Source organism: Tachysurus fulvidraco, chromosome 10, assembly GCF_022655615.1.
Source record: "Tachysurus fulvidraco isolate hzauxx_2018 chromosome 10, HZAU_PFXX_2.0, whole genome shotgun sequence".
Classification (NCBI taxonomy): Eukaryota; Metazoa; Chordata; class Actinopteri; order Siluriformes; family Bagridae; genus Tachysurus; species Tachysurus fulvidraco.
Window position 1 is genome coordinate 10257475 of NC_062527.1, and position 25344 is coordinate 10282818.

Here is a 25344-nt window from a genome sequence, read left to right on the forward strand (position 1 = left end):
CCCGATGTTATAGAAGAGAAAGAAAAACTGTTTTGATGATTAATAGCAGTTGTAGTGTTATTCAGAGGCGGTGCCAATTTGCTCTTGGCAGAGCCTGACAGTGTTGTGTGAAGCCAAGCCAATTAGTGCCAATTCACTCCAACCTGACCCCAAATCACTAAAGAGGTGCTTTAAATCAGGAGCTGTCCAACTTTCCTCACACAAGAACCACTTCCAATATATAATAAGCAAAAATACAAAACACTAAAATCCACTGGCCTTAATTAAATTTATGCGTTCATCTTTGATTATTGGTGCATCTGATTGTGCTTCATGGGCAATCGGAGGTCTCCGGACCATAAAGGAAATCATATCTGGCAATATTGTGGCGCATTTAGCTCGAGGGTGTGTGCGTGTTTGGTAAGGACTGGAAAATGTTGGGCAGTAGGAAACACCGGGTCCCTTGCTGTAAATCTCTATAGAAACAATCGCTCATTACTCAAAGCTGATGCCGAGCTCAGACAAAATCATATGACGCAAAATACGCTTCAGTGTCCCTTACATCCGCTCTCATTTTCTCCTGAGTCTGGTCAAATAAAGTACACCAGGGTCGCTGTGGTGAGAAGAGAAGAGAAGACAGGACAGGACAGGACAGGACAGGACAGGACAGGAGATGAGAGCAGGACCCCTGTCTGTGCATCACATGTACCGTTAAACGAGCGGAAATCGGAGCCTGTCGCACTCATTTGGAGTGGATCTGGCAAACCGACTGGACTTTTCCCCAGTGCGTTTCTATGACAACAGGCTCGGCTCGAGCGGAGTTCGGTGCGTGACGGGGTGCGCTCGGTTTGCGCAGTTCAACGCAAGGGGGAGGTGGAAACACCCACGGCAAATACCACCATCCTTCCTTCAGCCTGATGTATGCACCTTCTCTTTACGAGTGCGGACTTTTATCTAACCTCTGGAAACTCAACGGGACGTCACTATGGTGCATCATTCTGGTTCAATACAGTCCTTCAAGCAGCAAAAGGGTCGGTATTAGTGGACTTAGTGTTTTTGTGTGTGCGCGCGTGTGTGTGCGTGTGTGCGCGCGTGTGTGTGCGTGTGTGTGTGTGTGTGTGTGTGTGTGTGTGTGTGTGTGTGTGTGTGTGTGTGTGTGTGTGTGTGTGTGTGTGTGCTGAGTGCGTGTATGACAGAGGGTACTTTTAAAACGCGCTGTGTGAAACTGAGCTTGAACTCTGTGTCAGTTTGTGACGCACGTTGTTTCCCCATTAGGTCATTTTCACACTGCAGACCTGGTTATCAGATGTGAAAAGAAATGTGTATAGACGTGTGTGGAAACGAGCTGTAAAAACAGTTTAGAGCCTCAATAACAGAGATGCTGCTACTCTGTCAGGCTAGAACTCACTGTCTCTCTCTCTCTCTCTCTCTGTGTGTGTGTGTGTGTGTGTGTGTGTGTGTGTGTGTGTGTGTGTGTGTGTGTGTGTGTGTGTGTGTGTGTGCGTGCGCGCGTGCGTGCGTGCGTGCGTGCGTGTGTGTGTGCGTGTGTGTGTGTGTGTGTGTGTTTGTATTTGTCTGTGTGTATGTCTGTGTGGGATTTGACAGTGTTTCTGTGTTCCACGAAGAACATTCCTCTGCTGTCTCTACTGTACTAAGTGGATCTGGCACAGTATCAATGTGTAGGCTTGTGCTCTTAGAGTTCCCTTTTGAATATCTTCTGCTTTTCATGCCTTTCTACTACACTTGTAGAAATTACACACTCTCAGGAATTGATGTATGTATTTGTACATTTCCTTTTCGCAGTCCAATCAAAATTCATATTTTGTACGTTTTTGTGTTTATATTTTACATAAAATATTTGAATACAGAGTGTGTTTAAAATAATTAATTCATTATCCCTGTTAGAGAAGCAGTGGATCCAGAGCTGATCCTACTGGGAACATTAGAGGAGAGGTGGGAATATACCTTGGACAGCTCCCTAAATATAATTAATAGAAAATAACTGTTTTCTAAAAGTACACGACACACATCTTATCAGGTTAAAAGAAACATACTAAGGATTTAAAAAATGATTATCCAGCAACATGGATAAGTGCAGTTTGGTGCTGTTGCTTCTGAGAGTGCACAAAAATATAGTCTCCATTTGTGTCATTTCCATGTTATACTTAGTAATTTAGCAGTGGAGATTTTGACGTGCATGAGAATTCTTTTTATTTAAACAATGACTGTAGCACTATCTGTGATCCTACTAGGGTTGAGCAATATGACAATATAACAGTAATAATAGTGATAATTTGATAACCTAAAAACAAATGTGTCAAATCTAGTGTGGGCAACTCCATTGTCACAGAATTAAATGCAAAACGTTTCTTCTTTATTTATTTTCATTAATATTTTTGTTCATACATTAAATGTTTTATTTTTGAAAATGAATTTGTAATGTAATGAGAGCGATTCTCTTAGTAGTGAAACAATGAACAGATAAATGTTGTATCATTGCCTTTTTAATATTATATATGACATTATATTTTGTTGTAGATCATTAAGGTCCTGAAATCAGTAGCAGGTTAACCAAAATTTTGACTGATTTTTGTTTTGCTACATGCAGCTAAAAGCATAATCTGTGCCGAAATCACAGAGAGGTCCACTACAAGATTGCTTGGACTGCCAGATAGTGGACACATCTACATAACATTAACATTACATTTATATTGTGTTTAAGTGGTGCTGTGTATTTAATTGAATTATTTAATTTTTATACTTAACTTTTAAACTCTTTTCTACATGTGTATGGTGAACAGGTTGTAAGAGTTAAAAACCCCTGGCTCTCCTGCTGCTGCAACTATGTATAATATACATATGTAAAATACACAAATTCCCACAACTTGAGAAAGTTGTCATTTTTTAGGCACCCAGGTTTGTGGTAGTCTTCAGTTCAGCTTCACTAATGCGATTTGGTGGGTGGCATTGCAAGAATATTATATTTAGTATAGTTGCACTGGGATATTTCACTGTGTATCACTTGTTTTTCACCACATAAAATTCCAATTTTAGCAACAGTTAACTTGAACCTTTACTATAGTAGTTAGCAATATCACTAACAGATATGGCAATGGATGGAATTGCACTTTAGACCTCAAATATAAAAGCTAATCTTATGAAGATGAAAGGAAAGAATATTAGTTACACAATGTTCATTTCTTGTTTATAGAACTGATACAAAAGTATAAAAGCAATATCATCCTTGCAGTGGTGCTGTTATACTGAATATTAATAGGGTTGTGAGTAGCAGCCTTTGCTCCTACAGCTGACATACAATATAATCACACTTTTGCTCTGTCTTGTGCACACTTTATCCACACTATCTGGATTCACAGAATCTCACATTTTACTATCTAGACTGATCCCTGCTGTCTTTCAGCTGTTCAGGCAACCAAATGTAGAGCAACAAATCCAGAGTGCAGATCATGACCTTGTGCAATTCTATGCTGGCTCTTATTCTGCTGTTCCAGTCACACTACATCTGAGACTCGCTTTAGTGTTTATTGATCAACAGAAGTGGCAGACACAGCATGGTATTTATAGTGCCACTCTTCTGCTGTCCCAGTAAAGATATTTTTGTATGGTATTGATAAGCATATATGTACCCAGCTAATTACAGGGTTTTTCGAGTGAACTGCTGACCCAGTGGTTAAATATTTAAGACTTTGCTGAGGTAAAGCACTGAAATGCAGACACTGAGTGGAACTGTGGCTGTGATGGCTCCATTTCTCTGACAGCTGCTGCTTAATGAAGAATAATATGCACTCTGTTCATGTTTATACAGTATTAGAGAATGATGAATGTATTATCAGTGAAGTAATCTGTAAAGTGATTTAGATATTCTTTCTTATATGTTCATGATTTTAAGGTGATGGTGTCATTTCGTGTTATCGTTCATAAACTGTGGTGTTCATGAGTAATGACATAGTGGACAACTAGTTGTAGATTTAAGCATTTGGTGTGCTCTGTCAAATCAGGTTTCTAGAGAGGAAATGATGAGGTGTGATACAACCTTCTAATCTTTAATGATGTAATAGCAAAAGCAGGAAATTGGGCTGTAGTGTGCCATTCACTCTCTCTTCTTCATCTCTCAGGATAATCATTTCAAAAGGAGCAAACATTGGTTTGCAATCTGTTATAAGCTCAGAACCCATTTGATCTTAGAACCTGGAATCAGTGTAACCTAGTGAGAAAATAGGATTTAGAGATTTTTTGCTTCAGGGTTCGGTGAAAGGTGTGTGTGTGTGTTTGTATGGATTTTGCTTCATAGAGCGAGGGTAAGAGGGAAAAACAGAGTTAGTGATCTGGGACGAGCATAATGAGCATAGGATAGAGAACGAGAGAAACAGACAGGTTGGGTATAGGCTGAGAAAAAGCCAGGATAAAATGTGATTGGAATTTTTAAAAGTAGAAAGAGTACTGCATACTTTGGCATACAGCATGTTATGTTCTTTAATGCAAAACATCAGCGTAAACCGAAACCATTGTATTACAACTTGATTTTTTGATAGTATTTAATTAAGTGTAGAGAATCCTCTGTATCTGTCTAGAATGTAATACATTTATGAAAATCAGTACTTACTTCTGTAGTGCCACATAGTGAGCTTGTATTGTTTTGTAGTGTATTATAGTATTGCCTATAGTAATATTATCACGTTTTTTTCTTTTTTTCAACGTTTAAAACAAAATGTAAATAATTGTGGACTTTCCACATTTAGTCACACCCTACTGTTAATATTATAATAATCTTCATTCATCTGGGAACTCTTTTTTTCTAGACTTGGCAAACCATAACGTTATAGACCTCACTTTGTACATGGGGCAATGTCATGCTGAATCATGTTCCAGTGTAAAGAATACACAAGCTTTGGATCACAATGACAGAAATGCAGCATACACAAGCACATTATGGTCATGGAACTTATTATGCCATTTCAGCCAAATTTGGAACTCTATTTCTGCCTCAGGTGCCATTTCAGTGCCGATTAACTGTTAGGTTTCAATTAATTGTTTCCCTTAGTTTTTTTTTTTTTAATTGAAATTTCTGACAGAATCGATCAAGTTAATGAATTATTTTTAAGATATGATGATCCGTGGTATATTTTGTGCACAATGTATAAATGTATTAATGTATTATTCATTTTGTTTTTTACAGACAAATATGCACATTGTTTTCATTGGTTATGATTTTGAAATAAAAAACATCTTTTTCGTCACATTTTTTCTTCATTTAAAGGCACGGTGTTGAATTTGAATTGTGGCCATAGTTCAATTAAAAAAATACACTACTCACGTTTTTATTTGCTTCTTTAAGTGATCCTGAAGCCATTAGTGTTTGCTTGTCTACAGCCATTGACCCAACTGTTCAAAAGTTCATTCTAACATCTGCATGTCAGGACAGATAAGAGCCTTGATGAATATCTTTCTTGTACTTTGAGGGATGGTGGGCCAAATCGAGCTGTGCTAGAACTCAAAAAGGTCTCCAAAGCAGGGTGTGATATTTTAGAGGGAGCTTCTATTTTATTGTCTTTTTGGACAAGCATCAACATTTAAATCTGATGTAGGCAGGTGAAGAAAGCCAGTAAAGGCAACATAGCAGTGGGGTGGTGTGGGACAATTTGGGGACAACAAGAAACCAAATCATGCAGCTAAATATGTGAAGCAGAATCCTGCATGACCATGTCAGGTTACCATTATGAGGAGAGAATGATAGTTGGTTGTCCAAAACAACCCCAAGGTTGTGTTTGTTTTCAGTTGGTGTGATCAAGAGTTCCAAAGGGAGATAAATCTAGCAGCTTTGTCTCAGAGATTCAGTTTTATCTGATGACCTGCCATCAGTGACAAGATATCTACTCAATGCTGAGATGAGATGGAATATGCAGTGATGAGTTGGACAATAAGGTCAGTATAACATGAAGAAAAATGTGAGGATATGACCTTACTGAGAGTGCAGGTATAGAGAGATAAGAAGACCAAGTACTGAGCCTTGTGGTACCCGAAGTTATAGCTGGCATGAGCAGAAAGAAAACCCCTCTGTGTTACCATTGCCATGTTGTGCCACAAATTACATGGCTCTTAAGAATGGCCAGGAGAACCTTGTTTGATTGTGCCCAGAGCTTCTGAGAGGTCAGGGACGATAAGGACAAATAATAGTTTGACTGATCTAGTGCTTCTTTGAAGCCAAATTAGTTAGTCTCTTAGAGGTCACTGTTTGTATACACCATGTTCACAAAGTTTTTAAAAAAAGGAGAGATGTGATACTGGTCGCAGATGATGTCTAAGCTGTCTAGTGTTGGCTTTTTCTGGATGGAAGTAATCATGTATAATGAAAGTGAGAAAAGGGAGGTGGTGCTGTCAAGTGGATTTTATGTGTCAGTGTGTCAGAGGGCAGTTGTTGAAAGTCAGTTTAAAAGGTTTAAGAAACGAGACAGGCGAAAATGAGGCATTGCAGATTTTCCGAAATTTTATTATAATTGGAATAGGGAATAATAAGATTTGTCAATGTGCAAACATATTACTTTATTATAAAAATAATTGTTTGTTGCAGCCATAATATTTCAAAATATTTCCCTGAGGGATGAAAACTAATTAAGAGAAGACTGTTTTGCTGTTGAGCTGCATGGTACAGACACACTGCTGATAAATGCCACACCTAGATATGTGACCAACACCACGATCAGCACTGTAAACAGCAGGACATGACATTAACAACTAAACATCATCCTAAATGTAGGATGAGGATATATAAGTTTTAACAATGTACTTGTAGTATGTGATTACTGTATATACTTCAGTTTCCACAAATCATATTCTGTTGATTGAACTCACACAGTAAATGAGACGACTCCCTGCAGAGGATAGCGGTGATTTGTCATTGCCTCAGTTGTGAGTCTGTGTGTGTGTATGTGCATATGTGTGTTCAACAGCACTGCCTCAATCACAGGCTAGCCACCTGTCCACTTACATAATACACAGACGGGGGGTGAGTATATGCTGTGATCAGGAGACATGTCTATGGAAAAAAATTTAAGAGGGTGATCCTTCTGGTTTTGTTTAAATCGGGCTTGGAGGTCACAGGCAAGACGATTATGATCTTCATGAATTAGAGTTTGATTTGTGGTACTCCAGTGAATTTACACTGAAATACTTTGGGAATGTTATATGTTATGCTTCTCAGGTATGTCTTCATAATGAGAAGAGCAACAGTTGTTTTCCACAAATCATATTTCTCTGTTGCATGAAAGTTAACAGATTGGGAGGATGAAGGTTAAAATGTGCTTCATCCATAACATAGCCACCTCATTATATTAAACACCTGTTCATGAGCATATCTGGAGAGCACTAACTGCTCTATTCTGTTTATATTTTCTAGTAGATGCCCAATATTGGATATTAATGGTCTGATTAACTTGCAATATGCAAGATTCTCCACAGAGATAACTATGCTGTTCATTCTTGGTCACAATGTGTATTCTGATGATTATGGCATTTCTGTCGTTACCAGTAGGGCTCATTTTCAGCCTGCATAGACTTCCCAGGACAATGAAAAGAGGCTGGCAACCACAACGAACCTTTATACATTCTCCCACAAAATGGAGCAAATCATTGGTCTGGGAATATTTTAGCCATAAAGCAGCAAGTGCTAAAAGTCAAGTTAATGACAATCCTTTTCCCAACTTCCCTCTGTCTCATTTTTTTCATGATTGGTTCCATTTTTGCACAGAAATGTTAACATAAGGGATTAAATCCTTCTGTTTTGCATTTAAATCTTTAAGCCTGCATAACATGACCAAGATACAATATAATCTAAAGGCTGAAAACAAAACTATTGCTGAAAGAAAATGTCAGATAGAATGCTGGGTATACTTGGTGTTATATTAAATAGTTCCTATAGTTTCCACCAGCTGCATGATTGTTTTTAAATGTTATGTAGGTTACCGTATGTTATCGTACTATAAAGATACCAAACTAACATGCAGTTGGAACAAGTTTAAGTGAAATATTTAAATTTTATTTGGGGATGTGTGAATTAAACTCTATAAATGTATCTAATTGGATAAATAGTTAAATAGTATGGTATCTGTCTATGGTTTTCAATGTAAAGCGATTGATTTATTATCCATTATTTATTACTGTATATCTTATATCGATCATTATATTTTATTCCCAAGAGGCAGGAAAGAGAATCAACATCATCGTGCAAAATCTGTTGTGTGTTGTGCATGTCAGCTTTATTCGGCCTGCATCACAGTAATCAAGCTACATAGAAGGATAAAGGAAGAAATAAACAGGATCTGAGAGATAAAAGAATTAAGTGGGTCAGGAATAGCAGTTTCAGAAAGGATGGAGTCTGATCTGAATAAAATCAAACCTTTTTCAGGGCCTCCGATCTGAATAGGGAAGGGCAGATGAGAAAAGATAAAAGGGCTTGTGCCAGGAGCATAGGCATAGAGGGAGGACCTTTTAATCTGTTTTACTGATGCAACAGTATGACAGAGGCAGATGAGAGCAATGCCATGATGTTCTCTGGAATGGAGATGGTGCCATCTGTCACCAACACCATTCTCTACCACAGATATCTATGCTGCACATAATTGACAGCTGTCATTACCCAACCGGACACGTTCGCTTATTGGTTTTTACACCAGCATTTACACACTTAACACTGTTCACAGCTGTATTATTATATGAAGACCTTCATCACTGCCATCAAGTTAGAGCATAATTAAAGGTGAGTATAGAATATATCAGAGGAGCATCCTGATTTTATACTACAGATAAATTCAGTTTTAATTCAGCAGATAGTGATATGAAGGGTAGAGAGAGAGGGAGAGAGAGAGAGGAAGAGATATATAGAGAGAGTGAGAGAAAGAGCAAGAGAGAGAGAGATGTGCATAATTAGCAAAGTAATTACCCCACTGTCATGCATCTCCAAGATTTCATGCTGTGAGCAAGGCAGTTTTTTTTTCAATAGGAAATTTATGTAAATCACTGATTCTCCAGGTAAAGGAATACATCGGAATTCACCCAGATTGAGCAAGGTCTATTCAGAAGTTTTCAATACTTTTAAATTCTTTTGCTTTGATGACATTCAAACATTTTAATGCACTAGAGCATTTCCTTTGTGATGTGTTTCCTGTGTCAAAAAGGGAGTGTGAGGTACTGATTCCAAACGTAAACCGTATAATGAACCATCGTCCTTGTTTTTCATGACCTTTTCTGTAAGTTTGTTATTTAGTACTTCAGATAGCATTAACTTGTCTTTGACGAGTGTTGCACATTTTAAAAGCCTTGTACTTTGCAATTAATTTAGAGCATGCTTACAGTAATTATCTATTACTGATTTGACAGTTTCAACAATGTAGCAGTTCCCATGTGTAAGCAATTTTTAAATATTCCCCCAATTTCTTAAATGATTATGCCATTTTAAAGACGTGAGACATATTTAATAAATATAGACAGTAAAGTCCTAAATTGTTATTTTTTTGTGATAAGTGTGCATATAAACATTTTAAATATTTGTTTTTTAAATGTATTTGTGGTAAAAACAATGACAAAATATTTGAAGAAATGGCATTTTTAATTCCATAACAAGAGTGACATATATTGTATCATGTTTTTATTTAAATATAAATATTAAAGTAGATTTTTATAAAAAAGATTTTATATAAAGCTCTTTTAATGACCCTGCAGAGTTTAATTAATCTTTCTCTCATATTCATTTAACATTTAATTTCATTGGTTTTAATTCCTCCTCTCTCTCTCTCTCTCTCTCTCTCTCTCTCTCTCTCTCTCTCTCTCTCTCTCTCTCTCTCTCTCTCTCAGTCTGTCTCTGTCTATTAAACATTTCTTTATTGGGGCTGGTGTCTATAAAGCTCATGAGTGCTGGTGGCTCTAAAAGAAGACAGATGAATAATGTAAAGTCTGGAGAGTGAACAAGACAAGGTTACAGCAGTGGAACCCACTGACCTAATTTCTCTTTTACTCCACTCATTCTCACATCAAATTCTCAAGGAGGGAATGTTCCCAAGTGTACTCTACACATTCTTTTGCTGTAACACATTTGAGTTTTCAGCAGATACTGCCAAATGAACTGAACAATTCATTAACTAATAGTTGAAATATTAACCATGACTGGAAAAAGTACTTTAAGCATAAAGCCTAACTTGTAGCATACACCCATGTTCTCCATGTTCTATGAACAGACACAAGTACATGTTTTATATATGTGCACAAACTCAAGCACACTTGACACAAACAGGCACAAATGAGGTCGGACATTCACAGAATAAGAGTTGAAGCTTGCATCATTGCTTCCTTTATGTGGGTGCGTTGTTTGGGTTGTTATCATTTCACTTTAACATATCAGTATCAGTTATTGTAATGCATTTTAACAGCACAATCCATGCCTTATTTATTTTGTGCTTGTTTCTTTAAAGCCCAAAAATACACATACAGCATGTGCACAGGGGATTTTTTCTTTTTTTTCTATCTACTAATCCAGGTTTAGGCAAAAGCGCTTCATCTTAAAGGTAAGATTTTACATTAGATTAACACACAACCTTATATATTATACTTTTCTGTTTATACGTTTAAGTCTGTTCTCCTTAACGAATACATGGTTACAAATGTGTTCACCATTATGATAGTGTACTGTCTTGGGTATTGACTCCTGAATATGCAAGATTCTCCACAGAGTCTTTAGAACAGTGCCACACATGCAAAAATGTTAGAATTAATTTTCAGTTTTTTATTTCAAATTCAGTGTGCAGGAATCCAAAGTCACAACAACTAAAGTCTCAGTTAATTAAATAATAATAAATACGTTATTTTTTTCTATTTGGCATAAAACTCCATCTCGCACTTCTGTCTCGAGTGTGGCGTGAGCAGCAACCAGTTTCTGTTTATGTTCTGTTTATGATTTGCTGTTTTTTTGTGTGTTTACTCTTGTATGTCTTTGTTTAGATTCTTGTCTTGTAAACCGCCCCTGTCTTGTTATTAGTTGTTCTCCGATCATCATCATCACCATCCTGATCATTCTCGCATGTTCTGTGTTTCCTTGCTTTTGTTGTTGTGTCCTCTGAGCTAATTATCAGTGTTGTATCCCTGTGAGCTCACTGTACCAGGCCATGTTTCTGCCTTGTTTTCCTGTAATTCTTGTTAGACTTTGTTTGTAGCGTTTGTTTCATGTTTAGCTTGCGTGTCTTTGACGCCGGTTTTGATTCTGTCTTGTATTTTGGACTGTTTGCCATAGTGTTTATTAATGCCTTCTCCACCTGCTCTTGCATCCGCCTCTGTGTACTTCTACGTGTCATTATTTACATAACCTAACATGTATGTATTATATATGTATATGTTATTGTACACAAAATAACTATACTGTTAGTATCTATACTATATACTGTAATACAAAATGCATGGCTTATGTACTGTATCATTATAACAAAGACAAAAAAGCTACCATTTAGCCTTGTGAAATACATACTGTAATATGTAGAGATTGTTTATTAAGTTGTGTATCTCTCTTGAGCCTTAAATCCCCAAAAATGGAGTTGAAATAATTGGGCTAGTTTGCTATGTTATGAGTGTGAGACAAAGTGCCAAAGTCCGGGTCTGCAGAGTTATTGTACTGAGCTCTAAATGGTTATATTTAAAGTCTGCGAAACTCACATTTTAACTAATCTTAATAAAAATGGGTTCAATCCTCAGCTGTAATAAAAGCATTTATACAGATATCCTTATATTAATGTAAATGTAATATAAAATACAATTTAAAATACCTGGTTAAGATTCTGATTAAAGAAGGTTTAGTAAATGCCAGCAATAAATAAATATGATGGCCTAATGTATTTAATGTTTGAATATAATATTGTTCATACAAATGCTAAATCTTAGAACTGTTAAATAATTCAACTGCTCTAGTCCATAGTGTTTATTTTTTTATCTGAGTAATTAGTTATTGTGTGTTTTTCAAATAATAGAACATAGAACAAACATCTACGCATGTCATTATAAAAGTTATGTAAAGTTATGTTTTTTTTTATTTTAATGTATTTATCAATTATTTTTCCACCGGGTTGTAAATAGCTGACAAAGGGTACTATGTGTGTGGGCAGAGGTGGGGACACATAACGCTGCTTGATTTATGAATCCATTCTACTGTTGATAGTGGAGTAAATGTCAGGAAGTCCTCTTCATATGAAAACGTTAGTTATGAATGCCTATGCTAATGTTTTTTAAGAGTATCCAGCCATTGCTTGCCAAGATTTAATAGCTTCTTTGACTTTTCTCCCACACAAAACACAAATCACTTGAGTCAGGAATGAAAGGAAATTGATTAAGGCCCCATTTTGGTGCTGATACTGCATCAGTGGATTTAGCCCTCCCCAGGCACTGTAAACACACACTCACAAAATGGCACTGAACACATCCCTCACCTCATAAAGTGATAAGCCAGTGATAATTGTACACACCCCAATCATCTGATATTCACTCTTAGCAACCATGACACTTATTCCATAACTGAAAAAAGTCCCCGGTGATCTCTCTTTCTCTTAAGCTTTCTTTTTCTCACTCTATTTCCTCTTGTCTCTCCCCTATTTCCTGCAAGCAACTGCAGGCTTGAACTACAATGATTAATTATGTCTCTTTTTCAGGTGCTTATGTAGCAGGGGTTTCCATAAGGCTTTCCCCAGTTAGGGGAGGGAGGGGAGGAAGGGGAGACAGAACGGCAGAGAGGCAAAGACAGAGAGAGAAAGAGTCTGCATGAGAATATGAGAGAAAAATCAATGGAGCTTTTCTCTGGAAGGTCACCAATAGGAAAATTCCACAATAAAAAGTAGGTGAAGCCATGCAGTAGAAAGATGGTTTACCGTTAACACACACCATTTGCCAAATGACTAAACCGTTCTATTGCACAGCAACAAAGTTATCATCATCAGTCTTAATCAAAGCATCATGAATCTCTTTTATTCAAACATGCATATCACAAATTAAATGTAAATTCTGGACTTATAATTTGTTAGTTTTTAATACTATGGACAGAAATGACTCCTGATTCATCCTTTCCTGTTAGAACACCTTGAAGGAGGTTTTGAGTTTTCTACACATTGTGTTGTGGATTAATTTTTAATTGCATCCGGTACCATTAGCTTCTCATCATTTTGTCAGTTGGGACTTCAGCTCACAGATGCTGTCCCATTTCCTCTTGGGTTTAGCAACACATAAGGGGTTTGGGCATGAATCAGAGCTTTTCCACAACATCTTTATTACCTGAGCCTTCTAAACAGGGAGAACCAAATTTGCACTCCACATAAGTATATATATCAAGCCATGGACTGTTCTTTTTTCAGCAAGACAGTACCATAAAAGAAGTCTCTGCTTACACTATAAATAATTATGAAGTAATGTGTAACAATTTGCAATAAATTATTTGTGGAATAGTTGGAGTTGCAACAGACTGCCAACTTTTTCTGTATTTATCTTTGCAGGCATGCACACCAGTATCAGTGAGATCCTGAAGGATAAGAGCCTGAAGCCGTCTCGTCGCAGTCTACCCTGTCTAGCTCAAAGTCAGACACATCCTGACAACCTCAGCCACTTCCTCTCTGTGCCTCTGAATCCGGAGCCCAAAGCAAACACAAACACCCACAGTGTCCATGCCTCCTGTACAGACATCACCCCTCCATCCACAGGTGCTGTAATATCTACATCCGCACCATATTGCCGTTACTCTTCACACACACACACACGCACGCACGCACGCACGCACGCACGCACGCACGCACGCACGCACGCACGCACGCACGCACGCACGCACGCACACACACACACACACACACACACACACACACACACACACACACACATTTTCCTAGTTGCATCATTGCCACCCACCATTTTCACCTGAACCTGAAACTTGTTTGGATGTATCTCTTTAAATATGAATATAAAAAGACTCAGTGAACAGTAGACATTTCTTTGTTATTTCCCACAATTCTGTTTGAGTGACATGTAACTACTATAGAGGTACTGTCTAGAAAATTAGTTAGATAAATCTCTTGCCTCTCCTGACACAAACAAATGCCCCTTCACAGCAACATCAATAAATGTCCACATTCCATTATAGCACTGTGCTCCCCCCCCTCTTTTCTCTCTCTCTCTCTCTCTCTCTCTCTCTCTCTCTCTCTCTCTCTCTCTCTCTCTCTCTCTCTCTCTCTCTCTCTCTCTCTCTCTCTCTCTCTCTTCACAGTTAAAGTGTCAGTTCTCTGCACTTCACAGTTAAATCTAAGCCCAATATCCATAACGTCTCCTTATTATCTAATTTATACATAAAATCTTTCAGCCTTTCAGTATTAGCCAGCTCAGATCCTCTTACTCTGTTGAAAGTCTGGGGTCACCTGAAGTCATTAACACTGACGATAACACTGATGATGAAGTTTTAGGGTGCCATATTAATTCAATATCCATTTACCTGCAATTATATTGATTATCAGCAGTGATTATAAAGTGGTATGATTTCAATATGATTATTCACTAAAATTTCAGAAACAACACATCAAAATGAATAACTTAATAGTCAGTATTACCAATCAACGAGTCAAGAGTGGAAAGATTAATTTATTAGTTTATATAGAGTCATTCCTTGCACAGTGACCAGTGTCTGTCAACCCAAGTAATCCTAAACAAAGAGACTTTAATAATGCCATCATACAACTGGATTATTTTATTCCCAAATGACACAAGTGAGTTATTTAGACTGTCTAAGTATCAGACAGTCTAAAAATAGAAAGTGTGTGAGGGATTCCATATCAGAACAGGCTTGAACCAGAAAGCCTACACTGCAGCTTACAGCGTCATAGCTATTGATCCATAGTACAAATTTGATGCTTTGTTACCTGATGCTAGAGACCTGTATTCAGCATCAAGTTCAGAGTTGCACACAATTCACTGTCAGTGCAGAATATGTAAAAACATAAAATATTACGATGTACTGGATCAAATGCCATAAGCAACAGAATAATGATGTTAAATCAAAGTAAATATGCACAGATGTGAATAACTGTTTATATATTTATTTTAAAGCTTTCCAGCTTTATTTTTTTTTTAGAAAACTTTGGTTTACGTTACACAGTACTACAGTATGTGTTTTCTTCCTGAGTCTGCATTTTCTGTACCTGAGTTTATTAGACTTAAAGTAAAGTGCTGGTCTTAAAAGTCAGTGATCTATTCACTATTGAAAGCCTTTGACCAAAGGCATATCTACTCATTTTGCAACCACAATGTAATTTGCACAGTCTGAAAATTTACTTACATGCACGAGTAGCATGTCAGTGAATATGAGCATCCCCCATGCAAACTCTGAATACAGCCTAGAATATTACCTAGATTATACAAATGTAAACATTTCCTCATTGCATCAATGAGTTAACATTTGTCATTTAGCAATGTGTCAATGAAACTATAGCAAGAAATCATGCTGATTTCATTATAATAAGAAGGAAAAAGTTTCAAACATTTAGTTTAATTTGATCATCTGCTACTGAAACTCACATAGAAAATTAAAAATGACTGTGGCCAAGCATGTATTAAAAAATCTACTCTAAATCACATCATTATTCTTGGTGTTTATTGCTGAGGGAATATTTAATTTGTATAGAGGATTGAGCTAACTGTGGGAAGTGTATATTGACATAGTTAGTTCAAGTGGAGAAATAAATTGATTAAAGTAGAGTTGGTTGTGTTTAGGGTAGTACCAGGGCACTTAATAATCATTCTGTTACATCGATACTATTAGAAGGATGCTGGAAGCTTTAGAACACATTAGGCTGCTGCTTTAAATGACATCTCCTCAAGAATATCTGACTGCATAACGATTAGTATCCAAATCATGTACAGTACAATACAACAATATGGTACACTAGCAAATATACTGTAATAACTGTTATTCTTTATTTCGTTATATCTATATTCTTTATTTTTCATCATTTATTTCTATCAGATGTGGGTGTTTCCATGGGAACAGTATCCAGACACAAATGCAGGGATAGAATATAGACAGGGTTTTTTTTAATGAAGCCACAAAACCAACAGACTAGGGAAAAAACTGAGCAGCTAAAATAAAAAACAAGATGAAAGAAAACCAAAAACATAAAATGGAGAACACTAAGGTAACAAATGATGCACAACAACAAGGACTCAGCAAAAACATATGCAAGACAACAGGTATAAACAGGGGAGGTAATTGGTGAAACACAAGGATCAGGTGTGTAGAGGCAGGAAAAGGCTAAAAATCAGGCAGGGCAAACACACTATACAAACACAAAACATAAACAAAAGCACATGACACTATCACACATTTCATCACCTATTTCTATCTTTCTCCCCGATTGATTATCACATTAATTTTGATTGTCACATTCAGCTATGTCTCACCTAAAGTCTTGTCTTTTGCAGTGTAGAGTTGTGCTAGCAATATCAACTACAGATGAACTCTTCATTATTTAATCATCCTCAGTAGCAGGCAGCTGTTAATGTCTCAGGGATGCTTGTGGGTGTTATGGTCTATTCAAGATAAAGAGATCTCTGTTAAACTGTAACTTTGGAAAAAAATTATTTTAAGGGCAAAAGATGCCAAAGGGCATGATGATTTTTAACAGTTCATCATTGTGTGTTTATGACCGTGTCTAGTTTCAATGTCGTGAGATCATGCTCGATGTTGTTATTTGCAGTGATACATAATTAGCTACTGATAAAAATGCTGAATACTAAATAACTCTAAACGACAATATACTGTGTATCCCATCTAACACTGGATGCTTTCTGCATGCTCTCTCTCTCTCTCTCTCTCTCTCTCTCTCTCTCTCTCTCTCTCTCTCTCTCTCTCTCTCTCTCTCTCTCTCTCTCTCTCTCTCTCTCTCTCTCTGTAGATGTTAGTAATGGCCAGCATGTAGAGGAGATGGAGACAGCAGTGTATGAGTCTAGAACAGACGAGTCGCTGCTCATCCAGCAAAAGCCTGCATCAAGAGGCAAACTGGAGGCTCGTATGGACTCCGTACGGGTATACTGCTCTTCTTCTTCCTATACTTCATACAGTCCTGCTCAAAGAGTGCAACCTACCCAAAAAAGGAACTTCCCGGTGCATTTTGTGTTATGATATGTTATGTTATATATATATGTTATGTTCAGACTGTGCACACAAAATCCTGAAGATAATAGCTAAGAAACAGTAACATAGATGACATATTTTGGAAGTAGTCTAAACAGAATTAATGTCATAGCACGGACCAGTGGATGATAGATTTTGTTAAACATAAATTGGGAAGAAGAAAGAGTTGTTGGTACAGGAGGCATCCCCATCAACATTCTGTGAATATTTGCATAATTATTAGAGCTTGCTGCAATGGAAGATGGAATGGAATGGAATGCTAATATATATTCTCATTTTCAGGGAACTAATCCAGTAAACACCAAAGGGCTTTTGTTTCGAGATGGTAAGAAACGAATTGACTACATTCTGGTGTATAAGAAGTCCAGTCCTCAGGTTGAGAAGAGATGCACTTTTGAGAGGAACCTGCGTGCAGAGGGACTGATGCTGGAAAAAGAGGTATTTGAGTGAAGAGATGGAGTGGCTCTTAATGGTCTTTCAGTTAGGTGTCTAGAGGAGGAGCAGGAGAGTGAATATTTATGTTACTCAGAGTAGAAATGCATTCGAATTAACTACAGCCAGATGCTTTATTTTTGCTAAGGGAGTTTCGAGCCGTATTTCCACACAATAGTCCTATTAATGCTTCAGAACTCAGCTACTTCTATTAAAATTTTTAAATAATCACTTGTTCACTTTAAATAGAATTTTATGAGTGACTCTTATCAAAAGACAGTGATAACATATTATAACATGCATCTCACCTATAACATACTATATCATATTGTGTTATCTTGTTATCTTGTTACTCTTATATCCAACATCTAATTCCTCTGTGATGTGGAGATTAAAATAAAAGCACTTCCTTCTCTTTCAGCCCTCTTTAACCAACCATGACATAATGTTTGTAAAGATACATGCTCCATGGGACACACTGTGTAAATACGCAGAGCAGATGAACATCAGAATGCCTTTTAGGTACAGGTCAGAGAAGTTTTACATTTCTTTACTCTCTCTTCTTAAACTGCTTTCAGAATTTGCATTGTGGTTCTTTAGGAACATTTTCAAGCCTCACTTCGATTTTAATGCCTTTTGGTTTGTAGAAAAAAGTGCTACTTATCAGACTGGAAAAAGAAGACGATGGGAAGGTATGTTTTGGCGATAAAATAAAATTGTTCATCCAGGCCTGTAAATTACTACACAAGCAGTAACTCTGTATCACTGATTCATCTGCATGCTGATCTGTGCCTGTGGAGAGGGCAATGGAGTGCAATGACCGTGGAGGTTGAATAGAGTTTGGTTCAAATTTCATTCAATTAGATTATTACTGTTTTTGGGATCCCTTAGGACTGGCTCACCTCTGTGTTAATCGGCCTAGTGTCAAATGGATAAGAGGGGTTTTGCCTCTTGAAAAACATTGTATTGTAGATGAGCATTTAAATTTTTTAGTTAAATGACAAGTATTTTATTGTACAAAGGGAGTATAGTAAATTTTAGTAAATTTCAGTTATTCATTTTTCCAAACTCATAAACAGAAATTGCTGAATCTTTACTGAACATTTGAATCTACTGGTCTACATTTCTGGAATCCCAATTTCATGATTCCTTCTACTTCTGCCTCTCACTATCTCTGTTTCTTTGTCTTTTTTCTTCTTCGTGCTTTTGTCACTCTCTCTTTCTGTAGTCGATTTCATTTGAGGTGCCGTCAAATAAAGACTTGGCTGCCTAGGAACCCAATGAAGCTGGATAAGGAGGCGTTGCCTGATTTGGAGGAGACAGATTGCTACACTGCCCCCTTCAGCAGGGCCAGAATGCATCAGTGAGCCTCTTTTGCATCTCTCAGACTGCCAGTTTGCCAGTTCATACTACTTCCATGCTCCATTTTTTTAGTCTCAGTTTGGCTTTATCAAGAGTAGGCATAACCGTTCAATAAGCACATTTTTGTCACTGCCAAACTATAACTGTTACACACCTGTGGGGTTTTCCAGAGAATATCAGAAAGGCAGTGAATTTGACAAGTTTAATATCGTAAGTGCTTTCAAAGCACATAGTATATATCTGTATGAAATGAGAGCTGCCAAAATCCATTCTCTTTCCATTTACCAGAAAGTGACCAGCACTTTACGCAGAATCTGCATTGACAACCTTGCTGTAAAATCTTGCCATCCTAATGCACAGAGTTCCCCTGGGCAGTGAGTGGGAAGTGTTGCTTTATTCACTTTTTCTGTCGGTAATAAAGCAATTTAGGGCCTGTGAGTAGCCTCAGAGTGGATTTCAGTAGTGATATTTTGTGAAAATGAATCTAGTCAGGTCAGAAGTTGCTTTTCTTTAGCCGCTGATACAGAATGAGGAGATGATAAACTTGAAATAAGCAGTGTTCTTCAGAGCTACTTCTTTCTTTTTTTTATGGTCCATTCAAACTCATATTTGTATGTGGGTAACACATACATATAATGATGCATTAAGACCTGAACTAATACTTACTTCAGTATGAATTAATTATGGGGTAAAGTATGTATTCATCACAAATTAATAAACAACTAACCTTAACTACAACATGAGTCTTGTTAATTCATGCATGAATAACACTTTACCTTAAGTACATGATTGTTAGATAATGTATGAATTAACACATAGGGGTAAATAGCGGAAACAAACGTACTAAGGTGCAACGTTATTTATGTAGTGTTATCTATGTCTACAGTATATATATATGTGTGTAAGTACTGTAAATAATAAGTTTTACAGGAGTTCTGCCAAAATATACAGCATTCAGAAAGTTCTGTACAATGCAATGCATTCTGGGATGTTAAGCAATATCATTTTAATCAGTAGCAGTTAAGCAGTGATGAAATGATGCTTTTCACACCATCAACTCTTCAGTCATTAAGATAGTTGTGAAATTAATTAGCATAAATTTGATTAAAATTAATTATTCTTTATGTGTTTAATGTAGAAATAAACTTCACTTAGGTAAGTGTTTTACTGTCTGTCTGAGGATCAAATAAGACTTATACATAAAGTTTGAGATAATAAGGCCTGTCCATTAGAAAACATTGCGCATTTCCCTGTGCTAAAACAGTGGTTATTGATCTTATCCCGAGCTGATAAATAGGACTGAATATAACTCTACAGAAAACTTACAAAAAATGTATAACATTAATGTTTGTGTGGTTTCACAGGAACTGTAGAAGATATACAATGATTAGTATCAAAGATATACAATGATTAGATTGAACCTCTCTGCTTTAACAGATGTGCTGTCTAAACACATCCTTATTTCATTTCTCTCTGTTTCTCTCTGTCTCTTTTGGAGTAAACGAGTAAATCAAACGATTTTTAAAATAGATTCTCTTTTCCCCCTCAAGGGTGGGATATTTAATTTACATTGATGTCCCATATACTGTGGGCTCCAGGAATGCATGTCTGTGTAAGAGGAAAGAGATTTTTCAGTAGTAATACATTCATTGCCAAGCGCTACAGTATGTGTTTTCCTACTAAATGTCTTTATTGTAATATCAATGTATGTTCCCAGTCGGGGCATAATAAAAATCCACCATCAGAAAATTGTCAGCAATAATATGCAGATTAAATATCTTTTGTTTTTATGAGTAGCCCAAAACAAACACAACTTTATACAAGATTGTTTTTGGGCTTAGTAGGAAAATTACTGTAGCTAAATTTATATACCTTTCTATATTATTATTGTAGTTTTACCATCAACAACCGAGATTCCTTCTTCTCCAACTCCACACGAAGCCGAATAGTACATCATGTATTACAGCGCACAAAGTATGAGGATGGCAAGTCAAAGATGGGTAAGCCACAGATATAATCTTCCCACAGAACTCATTAAGCTTCATTGCACCATTCTCTTCTTCTCTGTATTTAGCATGTTTTACTGAGTGTGCAGTCTGTAAACATTTCTTTCTATTTTCTATTTGTCTTGATAATTTTAGATCCATTATTGGTTAATCTCAAATGCCTGATTGTTGGTATTCTATATCGATTAGCATTGATTTTTTTCTAAGCAGCACAAACCTGTCATGATCTCTAAATAGAAAAAAGTAAAATGTACATTTACAGTTTATTTTTTATTTACCTATTAATATAGTAAGAATCATTCATTTATATTGCAACATTCCAAAATATGGTCATTATACAGCACATACTGTGAAATATTTGCAACACTGCCTATGATGGTAACATAGTTAAGAAAGAAATAATTAATTGCAGTACATTTATTCTTTGATAAATGAAACACAGTGCTGCTGAATTCTGAAATCTAATTGGTTAGAAAATGTTGGACATCATGGAATATTTATATTTGTTTCTGACAAATCAGACAAGCAAATTCCTAGTGCTATTTTAACTGAAATATCGCTTTTTTCCTGCATCATCTCATCCCTTACGATGCTCTAATTTTTCACCTTTTACAAATTAACACACTCTGTTAGTCTGTTGGTATTTGCCATGCTTGTATGTTCTGTGTTTGATCTGTTCTGATTAAACTTCCAAGGATGTCACTGTGGGATTTTCTTGGTAATATTATTGGACCCTCCACTCAGCACTAGACTAGATCAGATTGACCTAAGAAGTGTAAATCCTTCACAAATCCTTGTGATTGTAATCCCCATGTCAAATTCACATAATGCACACTTGCTAGTTTGTGCTAACAGTTTTTTTAAATAAATATCTTATGGGAAATAAAGAGCTATTCTTTGGATAACCTTGGATTTTCTGTAATATTTGGACATGTCTTCAATGGCAAAATAATATCTGAAATCTAGTCACTAATTACAGGTTTCAAAATAATACACTCATATAGTGCTTTGTCATCCAGTGCATGAGCATATAGTTTTATTGCAGTAAAATGAGAGCCAATATCCATTATCTCCATCTGGCAGAATGTGATCAGCACTCTGTGCATTGGCTTACTTTATTACAGTGTTTACTATTGTGTGCTTTAACTTTTCCATATTTTATATTTTCAATCTAGAAATTAGATTTATCTAATAGTGATTAGATTTTTAAAACACAAAATAGACCAGGCTACTGAAGTGGGGTTAAATCTAAATAGTTTGAATAATTATTTACAACAGATAACTGTTGTGATTTTTTATACTCATTTAAATTTGGGACAAATTTCTGGTTTGATTTGAAGAAAATTGGAAAGAATCCGGGGGGGCACGGTGGCTTAGTGGGTAGCACGTTCGCCTCACACCTCCAGGGTCGGGGTTCGATTCCCGCCTCCGCCTTGTGTGTGCGGAGTTTGCATGTTCTCCCCATGCCTCGGGGGTTTCTCCGGGTACTCCGGTTTCCTCCCCCAGTCCATAGACATGCATGGTAGGTTGATTGGCATCTCTGGAAAATTGTCCGCAGTGTGTGATTGCGTGAGTGAATGAGAGTGTGTGTGTGCCCTGCGATGGGTTGGCACTCCATCCAGGGTGTATCCTGCCTTGATGCCCGATGACGCCCGAGATAGGCACAGGCTCCCCGTGACCCGAGGTAGTTCGGATAAAGCGGTGTGAGATGAGATGAGTGGAAAGAATTCGGCGCCATCATAACGACTGCCGTCCATCAAATTTCAGTGAAAGAAACAACCAAGAGGCCATGGATAAGTTGATTCAAAATAATGTGACCTAAACTTTTTTTTAGTGCTTTGGCCTTCATGTGACGTTTCTGCACCAAAACTAATTCAGAGGCTTTATAATCAGTGGATGAATATTCATTCACAAGCACCTCTTTTAATTTTCTTATTTGTATATTATTTTGCAAGCTTCAATATTACAATTATTGTGTAGATTCTTGATATAATATAATTCCAAGGTGTATTTCAGTTCCAGGTTATACTACAAAATGTGGAAAAGTTCAAGGAGGAACTAAATTGGAAGTAATACCTGTGGGAATGATCCCGATATGGCTCTGTGAAGTTTTTGCATGTTCTCTTTACATCCACATGGATTTCCTTTCCTCCAGGTTCTCTGCTTTCCTCTCACATGAATAAAAATATTCATGTAGCCCATTAGCAGCACCTTCTTCTTAATGTCAGTATAGGCACAGTCACACAACTGCTGTCGAGACATGCAAAGGTTTTGGACCTAAGGAGGTTTGTAGAATAAAGAATGTATAGCCCTAAACCTTTCCACATTTTGAAAATTCCCACTTTATCACGCATTACCATTTGGGCTCACAGGTCACATGGTAATGTGTGGGATTTTTCAAAATGTGAAAAGGGTTAGGGCTATACATTCATTATGTAGTTTATATGTTTAATCATATGTCATTAAATGCACATTGTGACATATGAACTGAGCGATGTTCACCATGCATGAAGAAAGAGTGCTGATCATTAAATCAGTGCAAAAAGTTTAGCTTTGTTAAATTTAGTTAAATTAAATTCTACCTTAACCTTTTCTGAAAAGGTAAATGCTTAGTCACATATATATATACTTTCTGTCCAGTATTTCTGACTTATCCTGATTTTTGTCTCTCAGATCAGTTCTATATACTTACACTTCTTCTAATGCCATTTAATAGTGCCATGGGAAAATAAAGTCTTATGTAAACATGAAATAGTATATTCAATCAGTATATTTAGCTGTGTCTCTAACAGTAAAAAAAAAAATCCCAACTATTCATCAGCATTATTTCAGCTGGTCACATGGTGTGCGTTTCTCCACAGCTTCTCCTCTGTGTTGTTTGTCTGTCCTTAATTATTATGACCAGCCTGAACAGCTGCTGATTGGCCAAACAGGGAGTACATGGGAAGGTGCGTACAAAACCGTGCTGATTCCCCATGGTCCCTGTTCACCACACTAGATTAGGAAGCTCTCAGCCACAAGGATACTCTTATTTAACCAAAATCCTCTTTCTCTGAAATTAATATCAAAAGGTCTGATGAGAGAATAAACATAAATTTTATGCTCTGGTGTTTCATAATACTTACAGGTGGAAATAAAGAATTGAGGTGTGAAAAACAAAATAATTTAAGAAGGAATAAGAAACCCCATTAAATTTATTCAAAGCTAGAATAATGCCTGTGTTGTATGTGTCAGTATATTGTTCCCTCACAGTTTTTTTTACATACACTTATTTTCTAACGTAGAAAGGCTTAAGAATGGTATAAGGTCTCCTTGTGTGGACATCAACAAATTAATGGATTATTTTGTGTCCTTTATTGACAATTTAGGCAAAGAAAAACTTTCTATGTTTGTAGTTTTCAGAGGTGTTGGTAGTTAAATGAGTGCAAGGTTGTCAACCAAGCAGGCTGAGTTAGTTGGGTGGCTTAGTGGTAAGGCTGTGTGTTTAAATCCCAGCACTGCTAAGATACTGTGGTTGGGTCCTTGAGCAAGACTCTACCTTCTGCTCAGTTGTATCCTGTCTCAGTTGTAAGCAGTGGCTTACTGTATGTGCCATTTTACACTATGCATGATACTTGCATTAAGTACTTTACTGGCAATCCCCCTGCCAGTCAGTTGTTTTACAGTATATTTTACAGTAAATGTTTCATAGTGACAAAGCATTTACCTTTTCAGAAAAGGTTAAGGTAGAATTCAAGTTGAAAACTAAATCATTTAACTATGCAAAGGACTGCTGTGGAAATATATATTTTTAGGGGTGTGAATAATTTCTCCTACTCCCAAAATCCTGTTTGTTTTTACCAGCCTCTGAATTTTGCAAAACAGGTCACAATAAGATGTGCAAAATATGTGATTATTGTCTCAAATGTCATTTGTTAACAGCTGACTGTAATATTACAGTATGATTTCAGAACATTTGCTTCAAAGACAATTTTCACATAAAAGTGTGACATCTGATGTTCTGAATGTGTTTCAAATAACATTTGCAGACGTTCCTGAAATGTTGCTGCAATCTTTGTGTTTATAGAAACTTTAATTTTACTTATAATGTTGTTGTTTTTTTTCCGACAAGTTTTCTAACAGTGTAGGATCAATGGTCTAAAATCAATGGCTTGTTATTGTAGCAGCTGGTTATAAGTGTTCATTATAATTGCAGAAAAAAAGTTATTATAATAACTTTTTTATCTTCATAGTTTCTTCTAACTTAATAGTACCTTCTAGCTTGAGAAGAAGCCTGAGACTTCTGAACCTGCTTGCTTCATTGAAGCATTAAACCCAATGGTGACTTTGTGGCTTTAGGACAATTTGTGTTCTGTT

At 36.7% G+C, this 25344-nt stretch overlaps 1 protein-coding gene across 6 annotated transcripts in view; it reads left to right on the forward strand.

The window, feature by feature from the left end:
• The first annotated feature begins 494 nt into the window (after positions 1-494).
• ano3 (anoctamin 3) overlaps positions 495-25344 on the forward strand; it is a 41178-nt gene continuing 16328 nt past the window's right edge. For 2 of the 6 annotated variants that reach the window (XM_027173194.2, XM_047819535.1), the window contains exons 1-8: positions 497-1010; positions 13512-13715; positions 16950-17080; positions 17471-17626; positions 18042-18148; positions 18268-18312; positions 18849-18983; positions 20876-20982. In XM_027173194.2, coding sequence (XP_027028995.1) covers positions 965-1010; positions 13512-13715; positions 16950-17080; positions 17471-17626; positions 18042-18148; positions 18268-18312; positions 18849-18983; positions 20876-20982 — 931 coding nt within the window. In that variant the 5' untranslated portion in view covers positions 497-964. Of the gene's footprint in view, positions 1011-12677; positions 12860-13511; positions 13716-16949; positions 17081-17470; positions 17627-18041; positions 18149-18267; positions 18313-18848; positions 18984-20875; positions 20983-25344 lie in introns of all 6 variants that reach the window. The other 4 variants (XM_047819536.1, XM_047819534.1, XM_027173196.2 and 1 more) reach the window with 4 other exon arrangements.